The 15,506-nt window shown below is 34.4% G+C and overlaps 1 protein-coding gene across 6 annotated transcripts in view; it reads left to right on the plus strand.

Moving 5' to 3' along the window:
* The window catches only part of Usp34 (ubiquitin specific peptidase 34), a 221,689-nt gene that overhangs the window by 183,578 nt on the left and 22,605 nt on the right, over positions 1-15,506 (plus strand). For all 6 annotated transcript variants that reach the window (XM_015479634.2, XM_048804265.1, XM_048804260.1 and 3 more), the window contains 8 exons: positions 642-793; positions 3,919-3,967; positions 4,051-4,155; positions 4,233-4,277; positions 5,134-5,238; positions 6,181-6,328; positions 11,629-12,263; positions 14,747-14,904. In XM_015479634.2, the coding sequence (XP_015335120.2) occupies positions 642-793; positions 3,919-3,967; positions 4,051-4,155; positions 4,233-4,277; positions 5,134-5,238; positions 6,181-6,328; positions 11,629-12,263; positions 14,747-14,904 (1,397 nt within the window). The remainder of the gene's footprint in view (positions 1-641; positions 794-3,918; positions 3,968-4,050; positions 4,156-4,232; positions 4,278-5,133; positions 5,239-6,180; positions 6,329-11,628; positions 12,264-14,746; positions 14,905-15,506) is intronic.

A 15,506-nucleotide genomic window follows, 5' to 3' on the forward strand; every position in this document is an offset into this window, starting at 1 on the left:
GATGGTCCATTGATAGTAGTATTAAAGTATTATATGAATTTTATATTGTCTGTGAGAACTACATTGAATTGCCATCATCTGTTTTCACTATCTTAATCTTTTTCTGGGTCCAAAGTGATATATACTGCTTTTATCTCTTTAACTACTTTTCTCTTGCTTTTTTAGATCATAATATCATTTTATTCTCTTGTATTTCAGAGCTCTAGTGAATATCCCTTTGAAATACGTACTATTTAGATTATCTGGAAACTTTCTAAATGAGGATTTCTTCTTTTGTGTGACTGGCATTTTTATTAAATAAAACATATGGTTTTATCATACTCATAATTTTTTTATCTTGACTTAGCTTCCAAGGAGCTTGCTTATAAGTAAAAAAAAAAAAAAAAAGTTATTAAAGGATTTATCCCTTTAGTTAAGTCAGTGTTAAGAACCATATTCATTACAGGTCTACAAAGCTCACTCTAAATGTCCTGAATATGGTTTAGACTGTTTCAGTTAGGATTAAGCCTTTGAGTGGTGGTTTTTCACGATACATGTTCCTGACACTGTCTGCCTTGAATGGTTATATAAAATAAGTCAGTGGTTGTCAAGATGATGTTAAAATCTAACATCATACTAAAATGTTATTTTGTTCTCCTTAGCCTCAAGTTGAAGTGTTATCAGAGGAAGAAGGAGAAGAGGAAGAAGAAGAAGAAGATATCCTTTCCCTGGCAGAAGAAAAATACAGGCCAGCTGCCCTTGAAAAGATGATAGCTTTAGTTGCTCTTTTGGTTGAACAGTCTCGCTCAGAAAGGTGAAATGTTTCAACATTCAAAATGCTTAATGTATATTTGGTTTTAATCTTCTCATGTAATTGTTTTATCACTATTAATTTGTTTTTTATTACATAATTCCTTTTAAATAACACCGCTATTCATCAATTCTTGTGGCTTAAGAATTTCAGTCCTTTCTACCAAACTTTTACTTTGTCTGAGTCATGTTAGAAATAACAGTAAATGTTTAGCAAAATTATATATGCATTCATCTTTAACCTAGCATCTAGATATGTATCCCAAAATACAGAAAGATACACACAAACACACACAAACATACACACAAAGCTATTTATTGAAACAGTACTTCTTATAGCAAGAGACTGAAAATAGGAAAATGTCCATCAAAGGGGGACTAGCAGTTGAACAATCAAAGTATACATTCAGTAGTGTCCCTTATGGTTAAAAATATATGGAATTTCTCATGGATAAAGTTTGATACAAATCCCCTTACTCCCCTCTATCAACCTCTCCTTTCTTAAAAACAAAACAAAAATAGCATGTTTTATACCCCCGAACAAATAAGGTGGAAAAAAGTATATGGCATCTTCTTAAGAAAAGGGAGACTAAGAGAGAATGTGTGTATATAATGGTATTTATGTATTTCGTATTTGCAAATTCACCTGCTTGCTATATTGTAATGCCCAAATCAGCATTTGAGAAACTTTCACAGTCGTTTGCAGATGTACATATGCAGAGCAATGAAAAATTTGAGTTGCTTGACCACCTACTTTCCCAGTTGAAGTCAAACAAGGCAAAGCTCTGCCGTCTTGTTTCAGTTTTAATGTTGTAAACAATGTACTTTTCATGATGTATGCCACGTTTTTCAGATGTTTATGCTTTCCATTGGTGATTTCACTGTTTTTAAATGATTCCCAAGTGTAGTGCTGAAGTGTGCTGTCTATGTTCCTAAGCTCAAGGAAGGTTGCAATGTGCCTTAGGGTGAAAATACATGTGTCAGATAAGTTTCATTCAGATATGAGTCATAATGCTGTTGGCTGTAAGCTCAATGTTAGTGAATCAACAGTATATATTAAAGAACCTGTGTTTAAACAAATACTCATAAACAAAGTAATATATTGATTAATTGATCAAACTGTTGTGACCCAAGTCTCATAGGAACCTAATTCTGTATTTTCCTTAAAAACAATGATTTGGTTTTTGTTAATTCAGTGTTTGTAGCAGTTCATAGACATAACTACCACAAATATCAAGAACTAACTATAAAAATCAGAAACAGTTTTTAGAAAACCGAGTAACAATGGAAGTGGGAGGGGAACAATGTGGTGGGCACAGAAATGGGAGATTGACGTAACAAAATTGTTTTGTAGATTTAACTTTGGAATTATGTAAATGTTTTGTATAATTATAAATAAATAAATAAATAAGAAGCAATCCCTAAAAATCAAGAGTATAATGAAATAAGTGATCCTTACTATATATTAAGGAGGTGGTATAGTCACTGGAGAGGAATTAGCGTACTTTTAGAACACATTAACTGTAAATTTCTAGTGGGATATATCATGAAAGACAAAAGGAATTGCAAAATTGTCCTAAACTTTTAGAAATTATATTGTTATCCAGTTGGAATTATTATTCTGCAACTATTTGCCTTGGTGTTGGGCAAGACATGAATGAGAATCTTGGAGTTTTTATATTTTTTTTGATTCTGGAAAGCCTGGAGGTTATCATGTTAAAAGGATTCAACAGCTGGCTTAGGTTTCTGCTGGTCATAGACTGTACAACTTGAGCATCAAAAATAAGAAAAATTAGTGTGGACTGTGAAACACATCAGACATGTTTAAATCTGTAAGTTCAAAATGATAACTAGAAAATTTGAAAGAATTGTTGGTGACCTTTGGAGTTTACTAGGAAATCAAATCATTATTTTGAAAACTGATAAAGGAAATGGTATCAAAGATTTTTTTTAATCATGCCTGCAAGAAGTAAAACTCTTGGCGGATAAGGGAAAGTTCATCATCACAGAGATATTCAAGCTAACAAATGAGCAAAGACTATTGGAACTAAAGTATCACTTTTTTGTAACTCAGAATGAAATAATGGATATAGACAATGATCTTCATTGTTGGAAAATGTTACAAAAAAGAGTAACCCTTCATTGTGTGCCTCCTGATGAAAATCCGCACTACCACATACAAAATATCCTTGATTAAAACGGCCAGTTTGCAGGAAATTTGGGGACAGAGGACCATGTTAAAACACCACCAACAGAATGTAATTAATAAAATATAAATGTGGGAAACTCAACGAAACAACCTGTTTTCTTCAACAGATAAATTACAAGAAAAAAACAAGATGGAGGGGAAAACAGTAGATTAACAATTGAAGAGACATTTCAGCCAGTTGCAACAAAGGACTTTACTCAGATCTTAATTGAAACAAATTAACTATAAAATTATTTTTTAGAAACCTAATGAAATTGTACACTGGATATCATAAGATAGTAAGGAATTATTGACTTCTTTTAGTCCTGATTAATGGTACTGTAGTTATGGTTTTCAAATTTATCTATTAGGGATATGTACTGAGATTTATAGGTTAAATGATAAAATACCTGGAGTTTGCCTCAGAATAATGCATATTGAATGACTGATGGCCAAAATGAAACAAGACTGGCTAGATTTTGGTAAATTTGAAAGTGAATGGTGAGATACTTGTGCATTATTCTATTTTTTATGTCTGAATTTTTTCTGTAATAGGTTTAAAAAGAAATATGCAGTAATTTTAAACTGGAAGGTAAAACTCTAATATGTAGTCTATTTGTTTTTAAAAGGTCTGATGTCAAAAAAACAACCCTCTAGGTAATATCAGACCCATTCTAGCATTTTAATTCACATTTTAAAATATTGAGTTAATTAAATGGAAATAAAGTAGATTGGGGCTTTCATATACCAATCCTGGAGTCTTGGAAAATTCCTCAAGAGATGCTTAGCAAGCCAGTCTAAGGATCAGAAAATCCAAAAATCATTTTATGATGGTGGGTTAGTACAGTTATAGAATCACCAATTTTGATGCATGTCATTTATAAATAACTCTAAAGTAATACACAGGGAAAAAATTTATTTCCACTAATATTTTCTTTTAGGCATTTGACCTTATCACAGACTGACATGGCAGCATTAACAGGAGGAAAGGTAATGCCTTCTCTAATATTAGACAGTTTGATCATCACAAAAATTGCAACAGTTCTTAAATGGGCAACTTTTGCTTTTAACAGGGATTTCCCTTCTTGTTTCAACATATTCGTGATGGCATCAATATAAGACAAACTTGTAATCTGATTTTCAGCCTGTGTCGGTATAATAATCGACTTGCAGAACATGTAAGTGAGAAAAAGAAGTCTTTCATTTGTTGTAATCTAAAAAAGAATATTCTGAAATTCTCTTTTTTCTATTATAGATTGTGTCTATGCTTTTCACATCAATAGCAAAGTTGACTCCTGAGGTATGTAAATATTTGTTACTGCTTTCAGATGAACTTTTCACATTGTTCAGGTTTCTCCCTTAACATGATAACCTATTTTTTAAGTATATAATTTGAACAAACCAAATTACCTCTTTGTTTTATTATCTCAAACATAAGTTTCCCAACTAACTATAAATGTATAAGTAGATTTGATGGATCATGGAATTCAACCTAGATGCTAAGCTTTGAAGTTGTTTGGTTTGAAAGCATAGTTGTGTCCAAAGAAAAAGAAGACTGGCCAGAGTTCCATTTATAGAGACAAATATGTGGGAAATAGAATAAAGTATCATATGAAAGTGTTTTTATAAATTGGAAGCATAAGTACTTTAAAAATGCATGTCAAATAGAATATATAAATTATTCCTTAGAGATCATAGATTGCTACAAGAAAACTTTTAATCTAAAAATTTCAATAGGATATATTTATTTCACTAACAGAACCTAATTTGGAAGTTGGGGATATGGTAATTGAAGGATTAAGAAATGACAGTTAAATGAGATCTATTGTAGGATGTAGGGACTACAGTTAATAATAACACACCATATACTTGAAAATTGCTTAGAGTTTGTGTCCCTACCCCTCCCCCCAAAAAAGAGAGAATTAATGTATACGTTAATTAGCTGGATTTAGCCATTCCACAGTGTATGCATATTTTAGAACATCATGATGTACACTGTAAATATGGACAATGTTTTTCAATTTAAAAAATAAATTTTTAAAATTATATTTTTCCAAAACTCATTTGACATTCATGAGCTCTGTTGATCTAACAGCAGATTTAAATGTTAGAAGAGTGTTAAGTGATCTAAATATGAATGTTTGTGGATCTTATAGGCAGCAAATCCTTTCTTTAAATTGTTGACTATGCTAATGGAGTTTGCTGGTGGACCTCCAGGAATGCCTCCCTTTGCATCTTACATTCTGCAGAGGATATGGGAGGTAAGTCTTGCAGCAGGTGTTTTCAGTATTTATTTTTCTGAGGATTTTACTTTTATGATACAGTCTCTACCATCTTAAGTACCAGTTCCTTCTTATTTGAGTGCCCCAAAATAGTTGCTGTAAGTTACATATTCACGAAAGAAAAGGAGTTTTGGTCAGAAGGCTTGGGGAGAACTGAGTTCTTAGCTAGACTCCCAGATGTTTTAAAAATTTCTTGTATAGTCAAAAAGCTTCAGGCAATGTAAAGATGTCATTTTTATCCTCTCAAAGATTCCATAAAGGAACTAGATACCCCAGAAATTGAAACCAAGTGTTTTCAGCAGTTGACAGAAATGGTAGAGGAAATCCAACCACTTCTTTTTTTCCAAAGATAGAGCTGTGGTCACAGATTTTCTCCTTAGTGACTATTGGGAAAGCTGTAGTCCAGGAGTCAGGAAGCCTTTTCTCTATAGGGCCAGGTAGCAACTATTTTAGTGTTTGTGGGCCATACAGTCCCTGTTGGAATGTCTTAGCTTTGCTGTTTTAGCTGAAAATTAGCCATAGACAATAAGTAAATGAATGGGCAAAGCTATATTCCAATGAAATGACATTATATGAAGCCACACAATTTGTCAGATTTCTAAGATTCTTTTCTCCCATTTGGGGGTGGGGGGAGGGGGAATAGCCACAGCAATGTGATTTACTTAACATTTCTCACACAATAGTAATAATAGGTTCCATGGAATAAGGAAAGTAAAGATAAGCTTTATAGAAGTAAAAGTACTTTTAAATAAATTTATAAAAGTAAAGAGCTTTAAAAACATTGGTGAAACTTTCTTTAGGCTCTAGTTTACCAAAAGCTACTTTAGCTCTAAGTGTCTAATGGCATGTATCAAAAGTAAGTAAAAAAGTAACTGTACATTCAATTAACCTTATTTACTGCTCTTGTCATTTTATTTATAGGTGATTGAATACAATCCTTCTCAATGTCTGGATTGGTTGGCAGTACAGACACCCCGAAATAAACTGGCACATAGTTGGGTCTTACAGAATATGGAAAACTGGGTCGAGCGGTTTCTGTTGGCTCACAATTATCCTAGAGTCAGGACTTGTAAGTCAAATGTTCAGAATTTAGCAAACCATTTATCATTATTGTTCATTTTGGATTTTTGTTTCTTTTTATGGTACCTACCATATGCCTATTATATAATACAAAGCTCCTGGAAATGTTGTTCTTAAAGGCTAGCATTATATTGGTATTGGGACTATGGCAGTGTTTTACAAATATCTACAAAATATCTGTAGTGGTTGGGTTTGTGGTGATGGTGGTGGGGTTTTTTGTTTGTTTGTTGTTGTTGTTGTTGTTTTTGCTTTTAAGAATAGGACACCTTGACCAGATGTGGTGGCACATGCCTATAATCCTCTGTAGGCTGAGGCAGGAAGATCACAAGTTTGAGGTCACCTGCAGCAATTTAGTGAGACCCTGTCTCAGAAAGGGTAAGGGTGTGGCTCAGAGATTAGGCACCTCTTGGATTCAATCCTTAGTACCAAAAAAGAAAGAATGAGAAACCTTGTTCTTTCTCTGGGATATCATCCCTACTACCATTTTTGTTTCCTTGCTTGACAGATTGATGAAGCATGATCAGCTTTAGTGAAGGAAGTAAAAGATCAGAAAATCCTGTCTTAAAAGTGACTTTCCAGGAAGCTAAGAGTAAGGTATTAATAAAGTCAGAAAATACTGACTGGAATTATGAGAGTTAAATGATAAACACCTTTATTGTGCATAAAGTAAATAGAAAATAAAGATCTTGGAAGACAGATACATGAAAAAAAAAATTTACAGTAGGAAATTGCTTACAAATATAGAATGTATTCACTTGAATTTAAAGACATGAAAATCAAAGTAGGTCATATTTGAAATTTTTACTTATTAAAACCCTATTTCCTAGCTGTCTACTGAAAGGGCCTCAAATCAGTGAAACTCAGTTAACAGCAAGCACGCACATCAAGCACCCAGAAGTCAGATTTTAAACACTGTTTCCCAATAAAAGATAGACAAGGGGGTTACCAAAAGGGCACAGAGCTTCTAATAGCTAAAACAGGAACAACTTAAGTAAAAGAGGAAATAACAAAACACTGTTATAACCTAAAGTACAAAATAAATATCCTTGAGTTCATACTGATATAAATACATGGTCAAAGAAAGAAAGAAAGAACAAATCCATATAGAATTCCAGAAAATTGATATATACATCCCAGAAACTCCTCATGCCCTGAGTATGAGCTTAGTGACTTAAGAATAAAGCGTGTAGAGATGTGGGAAATAACTGCTACAATGAAGAAAGTTGATAGTCAAAACAGGTTATTAAGATTAACATCACTGGATTCATTACTAAGTTGATAGTGCATACCTTTGATACATTATGTAATGCTTTATTTTCTGTGATCTTCCTCAAGTTTTTATTCTGAGTCAAACCATGGGTGCACATTAAACTGAGTTTAAGGAACATTTTATAATCTGACCAGTAAGTACTACTAAAAACTAGCAACATTATTAAAAATAAGGATGTCTGAGAAATTGTCACAGCCAGGAAGACGTTAAATGGTGATTAATATATACTAGAACTGGGGACATACCTCAGTTGGTAGAGTGCTTGCCTCGCCTGCGTAAGGCCCTGGGTTCAATCCCCAGCACCACCAAAAAAAAAAGGTAATCTATCCTAAATGAGATCCGGGAACAAACAAAAGACTATTAGGTAAAACTAGTAAAATGTACATAGTAAGGTGCCAGACTTGGTTACTCAGTCCCAACAAATATAGCATAATAATAATTGATGTTAACAGTAGAGGAAACTGGGTGAGAGGTGTGGGAATTCTCTTCTACCTATTCTAAAATAAAAGGTTTTATTTGAGGGAAACACCTTGTAGGGAGGAATACACATGGATTGCTCTGCTCATGTTTTTTCTGACAGTTTAGTTGTGATACCTAGCATGACTGCTGGTTGGCATTTGTTTTCTGACCATTGATCATAAAACATATAAAATAAGTATGCTGAACTAAAAGAATTTAACTGGCTTTCAAATTAATATTCATGACAGTACTAAGGAAATGGAAGTTTTGTATATTGCAGTGATATTGTAATGTTGTTACCCCTGCAAAAAGCAATTTAGGTATATATACCATGATTTCTAAAAACGTTATTCCCTTTTTAACTCCATTTCAGGCATTCTAGTGTAAGTAAGATGTTCAAAATATGGATTTCCAGCAATATTCATGATTGTGAAAAATTAAAAACTTCTCAGTTAAGAGCCTGGTGTGGCTGAGTGCAGTGGCACACAACTGTAATCCCAGCGAATTGTAAGGCTGGGGCAGGAGGATTGCAAGTTCTTCAAAGCCAGCCTCAACAATTTAGCGAGAGCTTGTCTCAAAAAATAAAAAGGGTTGGGGACATATCTCAGTTGGTAGAGTTCGTTGGTAAAGCACCCCTGAGTTAAATTCTTGATTGCCAAAAAAAATAGAGCCTCCTGTGGTGGTACATGCCTGTAGTCCCAACTACTTAGGAAGTGAAGGCCCTTTGCAGCTTAGTAAGTCCCTTTCTCAAAATAAAAAGATAGAGGGGCTGGAGCTGTGGCTCAGCGGTAGCGCACTTGCCTGGCATGTGTGAGTCACTGGATTCGATTCTCAGCACCTTGTATGAGTAAATAAAGGTCTATCAACAACTAAAAAAATTTTAAAAATAAAAATAAATAAGTAGAAAGGACTGGAGATGTGACTCAGTTGGTAAAGCACCCTGGGTTCAATCCCCAGTACCCAAAAAAAAAAAAAAAAGCCTAGCAATAAAAGAACAACAACAACAACAAAAAATACTTGCTCAGTGAGAAACAAATTGCTGTGCACCATTTCTGAATTACAATAGTAACGACTGTGTGGTAATATAAAAGTTTTTTTGTTTTTTTTTTTTGTTTTTTTTTTTAATATATGTAACTTGAAAAGGGCATCCAAGCTGGGTGCAGTGGTGCATGCCTATAATCCCAGTGGCTCAGGAGGCTAATGCAGGAAGAAATGAGTTCAAAGCCAGCCTCAGCAAAAGCGAGGCTCTGAACAACTCAGTGAGACCCTGTCTCTAAATAAAATACAAAATAGGGCTGGGGATGTGGATCAGTGGTCGAGTGCCCCTGAGTTCAAAGAAGAAAAATAGACAGTAGCTGAAGAGTTGCCACGTAACTATAGAAAATTTGATCTAATAGTTCTATACTATAAGACTAGAATTAGAGACTCTTAGGTTATAGCAAGACAGTCTTTAGCCAGCTGGCCTGCTCTTCAGAATTAACCTTCCTAATTGTTCTGAACAGTAAACTACAAGTTAAAAGTTGTGTTTTCTCCCTAGCAGAATTTGATTTTCATTTAAAAGCAAATAGCTTTTATAGAAATGAAGGGATGGGCTGGAGCTATAGCTCAGTGGTAGAGCGCTTGCCTAGCACAAGGGATGCACTGGGTTTGATCCTCAGCACCACATAAAAATAAGAGAAATAAAAGTATTGTGTCCATCTGTAGCTAAAAATATAAAAAAGAAAAGAAATGAAGGAATAGTTAAATAATATGACAAAGCAAAGCAAAATTTTAGAATGTAGGTGGTAGGTTCATGGGTCTTCAGTTGAGTTTTTTCCCCCCACCCTTTTAGGTGTGTTCAAATTCTCCCCTCTACTCTTGGGGATTGAATTGTGGGCCATTATGAAAAATTTTCTTGATAAAATATTAGGGTGAAGTATCAAACTTAAACTGCCTTCTGAAAACCACAAACTACTTCTCTTAATTGTAGATTTATGCAAAAATTAATCAGGATGATACTACAAGCCAAATTTTTACATTCAATACATACTAAACTCTACCTTAAAGAATTAGACTAATCAGAAGAACCTACTGGCCAAAAAAGTGTAGAAAATGAAGTATTATACACAAAATTTAATTTGATATAAGTTTGTGAAATAGACTACTATTAATCTTTCTTTATGCAACACTGAGGAGTGAACTCAGGCACACTCTACCACTGAACTACATCACCAGCCCTTTTTTACTTTGTGACAGGGTTTCTTTCTGTTGCCTAGGCTGGCCTTGAACTTGGGATCCTCTTGCCTCAGCCTCCCAAGTAGCTGAGATCACAGGTGTATGCCACCTAGCCTAGAAACTACATTTAATTTTAGAAATGCTAATTTTATTTGCTTTGAAGATATACTTATCAAATTATACATAAAATGGTAAAAAAATTAGCATATTGAAAAGAGTGTACCCTCATGCATTTGAGTCTTAAGAAGGCTCTGTAGCAAATGTTAGGAACATTAGCCCTGAGCCTAGGTTTAAATCCTACTTTTCCACTAGCTGTGTAATCTAAGGTAGGGTTATGGTTTTAAGCCATGTTGAAAGTGGAGATAGTAAAAACAGTAGCTATCACATAAAGCTATGATGTCACATAGCATATTTCCTCGAAATGTCAGCAATTTTTGTTATTGATTGTTACTGTTATTGTCTTCATTATTGTTTCTTAAGGCTAGTCTTCTAGTCTTCACCTCTTTCTCTGTGTGAACTTGGTCTTTGCTCTCAGCAAAGATTCATATTTTCCACTGTAACATCATCTACCTCCACGATGATTGTGAGGATTATATGAGATATTTATAATATTTATAAAGTATCTAACTCAAAGCCTTGCTCATAGAACTGCTTTTATAGGTGGACTCAGCTAATAAGTCATTAATCTCTCAGAATTATAAAATGGGCTTAATGACAGTTTTCAGGTATGTTGAAGGAGGAATTCTTTGGATATGAGGTTAGCCTTAGAAAACTTATTTTCCAAAATTAATGTCCTGTATTTAGCTCATACCATTTTATTTGTTACAAAAGACTTTTATATAGACTGCAATCTTTATTACAAATTTTATACCATTATCAGTGAATTATTACAAAATGCCATTATTTTTTAAATAACAAGAATACCAAGACCATAAAACATTAAATGGTTTGAGCATTCAGGAACTTTTTAGTGGGTCTTCTTGCTCTCAAAGCTATGTTCTCTTTATTTAAATCATACTATTCTCTCAGAAGAAATACATGATAAAGTAAGCGGGAAAATTCTGCATCATGGTAAAGCTAATAAACAAAGAGGTTTGAAAAGTGTTCTCTTAATGTTGATTGTTGTTGCCAGTTAAAATACTCAGTGGCAGAATGGAAGGTATCTATTTCTGTCCCCCTTGGGAAATCTTTCTGTGGGGCCAAGTGTAAAGCAGAAAGATATTAAGAGATGTCCCTCTATTTTTATTTTCATTTTTAAAGGGCAGAGTGGCTTTGTGTTTAATGACTGCTCTTCAGTCTATTTTATATCTTATAAGGATCTGACAGTTTTGTTTTACATTTTATAGCTGCAGCTTATCTTCTGGTGTCCCTTATACCAAGCAATTCATTCCGCCAGATGTTCCGGTCAACAAGGTCTTTGCACATCCCAACCCGTGACCTTCCACTCAGTCCAGACACAACAGTAGTCCTGCATCAGGTCTACAACGTGCTCCTTGGTTTGCTCTCAAGAGCCAAACTTTATGTTGATGCTGCTGTTCATGGCACTACAAAGCTAGTGCCCTATTTTAGCTTTATGACTTACTGTTTAATTTCCAAAACTGAGAAGCTGATGTTTTCCACATATTTCATGGATTTGTGGAACCTTTTCCAGCCTAAACTTTCTGAGCCAGCAATAGCTACAAATCACAATAAACAGGCTTTGCTTTCATTTTGGTACAATGTGTGTGCTGACTGTCCAGAGAATATCCGCCTTATTGTTCAGAACCCAGTGGTAACCAAGAACATTGCCTTCAATTACATCCTTGCTGACCATGATGATCAGGATGTGGTGCTTTTTAACCGTGGGATGCTGCCTGCCTACTATGGCATTCTGAGGCTCTGCTGTGAGCAGTCTCCGGCGTTCACACGACAACTAGCTTCTCACCAGAACATCCAGTGGGCCTTTAAGAATCTTACACCACATGCCAGCCAATACCCTGGAGTGAGTAAAATTGATACTCTTGTATCTATAGCCTCAAATTGATAAGCAGTATCTTTCTCCTTCTAATGAGGAGTGGCAAAATACAGTCTAACTTTAAAAATTCTTTCTTAATGACTTAACATGTTTGCCTTCTTGAATATACTTATATAATTTTTTATTCTTACGAAATTGATTAATATGTGGATGCTTTCTTAAATTGAGTTAAAACTTTTATCTGTGGCAGAACTTACCTTTTTTAAATTTAGACTTTTGAAAATATATCTTTCATATGTGCCTACTGAAAAACCCAGCTTTATGGCACAGTTTTAGGAAAGTAAGTGCTATTTAAAAATTTGATACTCAGGGATTGGGTGTAAGTAGTAGAATGCTTGCCTAGCATGCGTGAGGCACTGGGTTTGAACCTCAGCACCACATAAAAATAAACAAATTCTGTCCATTTACAACTAAAAAAAAAATTCAATACTTATAATCAGGCTCTGTGTGCAATACTGAACTGAGCTACATAATCTCATATTAAGCTAGTAGCATTCCCTAGTGCTGTTTCTCAAGCTTACATTGAAATGAATGAAATGATTAAGAAATTCTTCAGAGCTGAGTGTTTTCTGTTACCTTTTTGTTGCTGTCACCAATACACCTGACACATTAGAGGAAGAAAGGTTTATTTGGAGCTCCTGGTTTTGGGTCTTAATCCATAGATAGCAAACTCCATTGCTCTGATCCCACGGTCAGGCAGCATACCATAAGAGAAGGACCCAGCAGAGGAAAGCTGCTGAGCTCATGGAGGGGTCAGAAAGCAGAAAGGCAGAGGGGAAAGGGCCAGGGCCCTCTCCCAGTGACCTACCTCCTCCAGCCACGCCCCATCTTCCTACAGTTACCTCTTAATCACTCCATTCAAACAAGGAAGGACTGACAGCTTTCACAATCCAATCATTTCATATCCCTCCTGTAACAGGAACTTTTGGGAGGTATCTCATATCCAAACCATAATTCCAAGTGTGTTGTTATACACTGGTAATCCCAGAGACTTGGGAGCTGAGGCTGGACGATAGCAAGCTCAAGGCCAGCCTCAGCAACTTAGCAAGACTCTGTCTCAAACTAAAAAATTTTTAAAGGATGGAGGTATAGCTCAGTGGTAGAGATGCCCCTTGGTTAAATCTTCAGTACAAAAAGAGAGAGAGAGAGATTCATCAGGATATAAGTGTATACAGTCTAAATCTTCACAGAATATTTGTAAGTTTCATATTAAAATTCTCCCTTGCATGTAAGACTATTATTCCTAGATATTACTTTTTGGTGTTGTGTGTCTCTATGGTAAACTTTTTTTTTTTTTTTTTCAATTTGTAGATGGACACAATACCTTTTATTTTATTTTATTTATTTTTATGTGGTGCTGAGAATCAAACCCAGTACCTCACACATGCTGGGCAACCATGTTCTGCCCACTGAACTACAATCCCAGTAAACTGTTCTTTATAGATGATATACTGCATTGTTTTAGAATCTTTCACCCAGAAAAAAAAAACTAATTTCTACTTGAGCTAATTAGAGTGCCTCCAATATAGGAAAGAATGTCAATGTATTTAATATTAAGAAGTTGAAAGTCAAGGGTTTAAGAATGCAGAAGGAGAAGAATGAGAGTCTGTCTAACTCTGAAGGAGCCATGACAGGATTTATGTTTCGGTGGATTTGTCTTTATCACAGGTCATGTGAATAACATTTAATTGCTAAATATGATATGCAGGGTTAACTGTACCTTTGAGCACTAGATGAGTTAGAATGCTATCCTCTCCCATTGTCTCTTGTCCTTGCCATGAGTGAAATGTATCACCTTTTTATTATAGAACTTACCTATTTCATATTTTTTATTAAAATGGTGTTAAGTTAACCTTTGCCATGAAAAATATAAAGCAGGATTTCAGTTCATTGACAAGTAAGTATTAGAAGAGCAACCCTTACCCAACATGCATATAAATAGAGTGATATAAGCTATTGATTTTCCTGAAATATTCACTGCATTTTATCCATTGAGAGCTTGAACTAACCATCACTCTAGAAAGATCATTCCAAATGTTGCCACAGAGGGTTCAGAAGCCGTATTAATTCAAGTGTAATTTCACTGTTCAAAATCTTCATGACAAAGCAGTGATGTCTCATTTATTAAAAGGGAACAGGGGACTGAGGTAACCTGTCTCTGGATACATCTTCAAATTTATAAAACTAGTGCTTTAAACAGTATTAACACTAAATATTTACTCTCTATTAACTGTAAGATTTATTGATTTCTTTGGTGCATAATATATTCAATTTTTAAAATAGAATTCATTACTCATTTTATGATGATAAATGTTTCTGAGTAGTAGTGTAATCCAATTTGTGTAATTTTAAGAGTTAGCTAATGATCATAACATTCAGAAATGAGAAGCAGACATTGTAATGTGTCATAGGGTTAAAAGATTATCAGATTGTTTATTTGCCTTTTTTAGGCAGTGGAAGAACTATTTAACTTGATGCAGCTGTTCATAGCTCAAAGGCCAGACATGAGAGAAGAAGAATTAGAAGATATCAAACAGTTTAAAAAAACAACCATAAGTTGTTACTTACGTTGCTTAGACGGCCGCTCCTGCTGGACTACTTTAATAAGGTAAAAAAAAGACTTTTTGATGTTGTTTGCTTTGTTTTTTCAAGAGAGGAAATGGGCACTATACTTTTGACAGAGAAGTAATTTACCTTGTTAATAACTAGAAGTTGACTTAATCTTTCAGGTTATTGGTGAAACATTTAGTAACTTCAGAAAGTTTTTAGATTACCTTCCCCCGGAATCAGAAAACTTCTTTTAAAAAGTTTCTCTTTGAAATTGGTTTCTACTTGTGTGTGTATGTTTTTCAGAATCAGAGTCTTAGCTCTAAAAGGAACCTCATAATTTTCTACTTAAAACTTGAATCCTCCTGACAATTTATCCTAACTTATATTTGAGTAGTTCAGTTCTAGAGGTCTCTCAAAACAGGTCTCTCCTTCTTTGTATGAGTCTGATTGTTAATGTTTCATTCTGTTTAGCTCAGATCTCTTTATACCTGACTTTCTTATGGTACGAGTTGGCAAAATTTCTATATGATCAATTGAAAGCTATAGAAGTTATTGAATGCCTACACATTACACTAAGGAACAGCTACACATTACACTGAATTCCCATTATCCATAGAAATAAAATTTAGGCTAATTTCTTTTTCTTTCTTTCTTTTTTTT

The sequence above is a fragment of the Marmota marmota genome, unplaced genomic scaffold (genome assembly GCF_001458135.2).
Source record: "Marmota marmota marmota unplaced genomic scaffold, marMar, whole genome shotgun sequence".
Taxonomy (NCBI): Eukaryota; Metazoa; Chordata; class Mammalia; order Rodentia; family Sciuridae; genus Marmota; species Marmota marmota.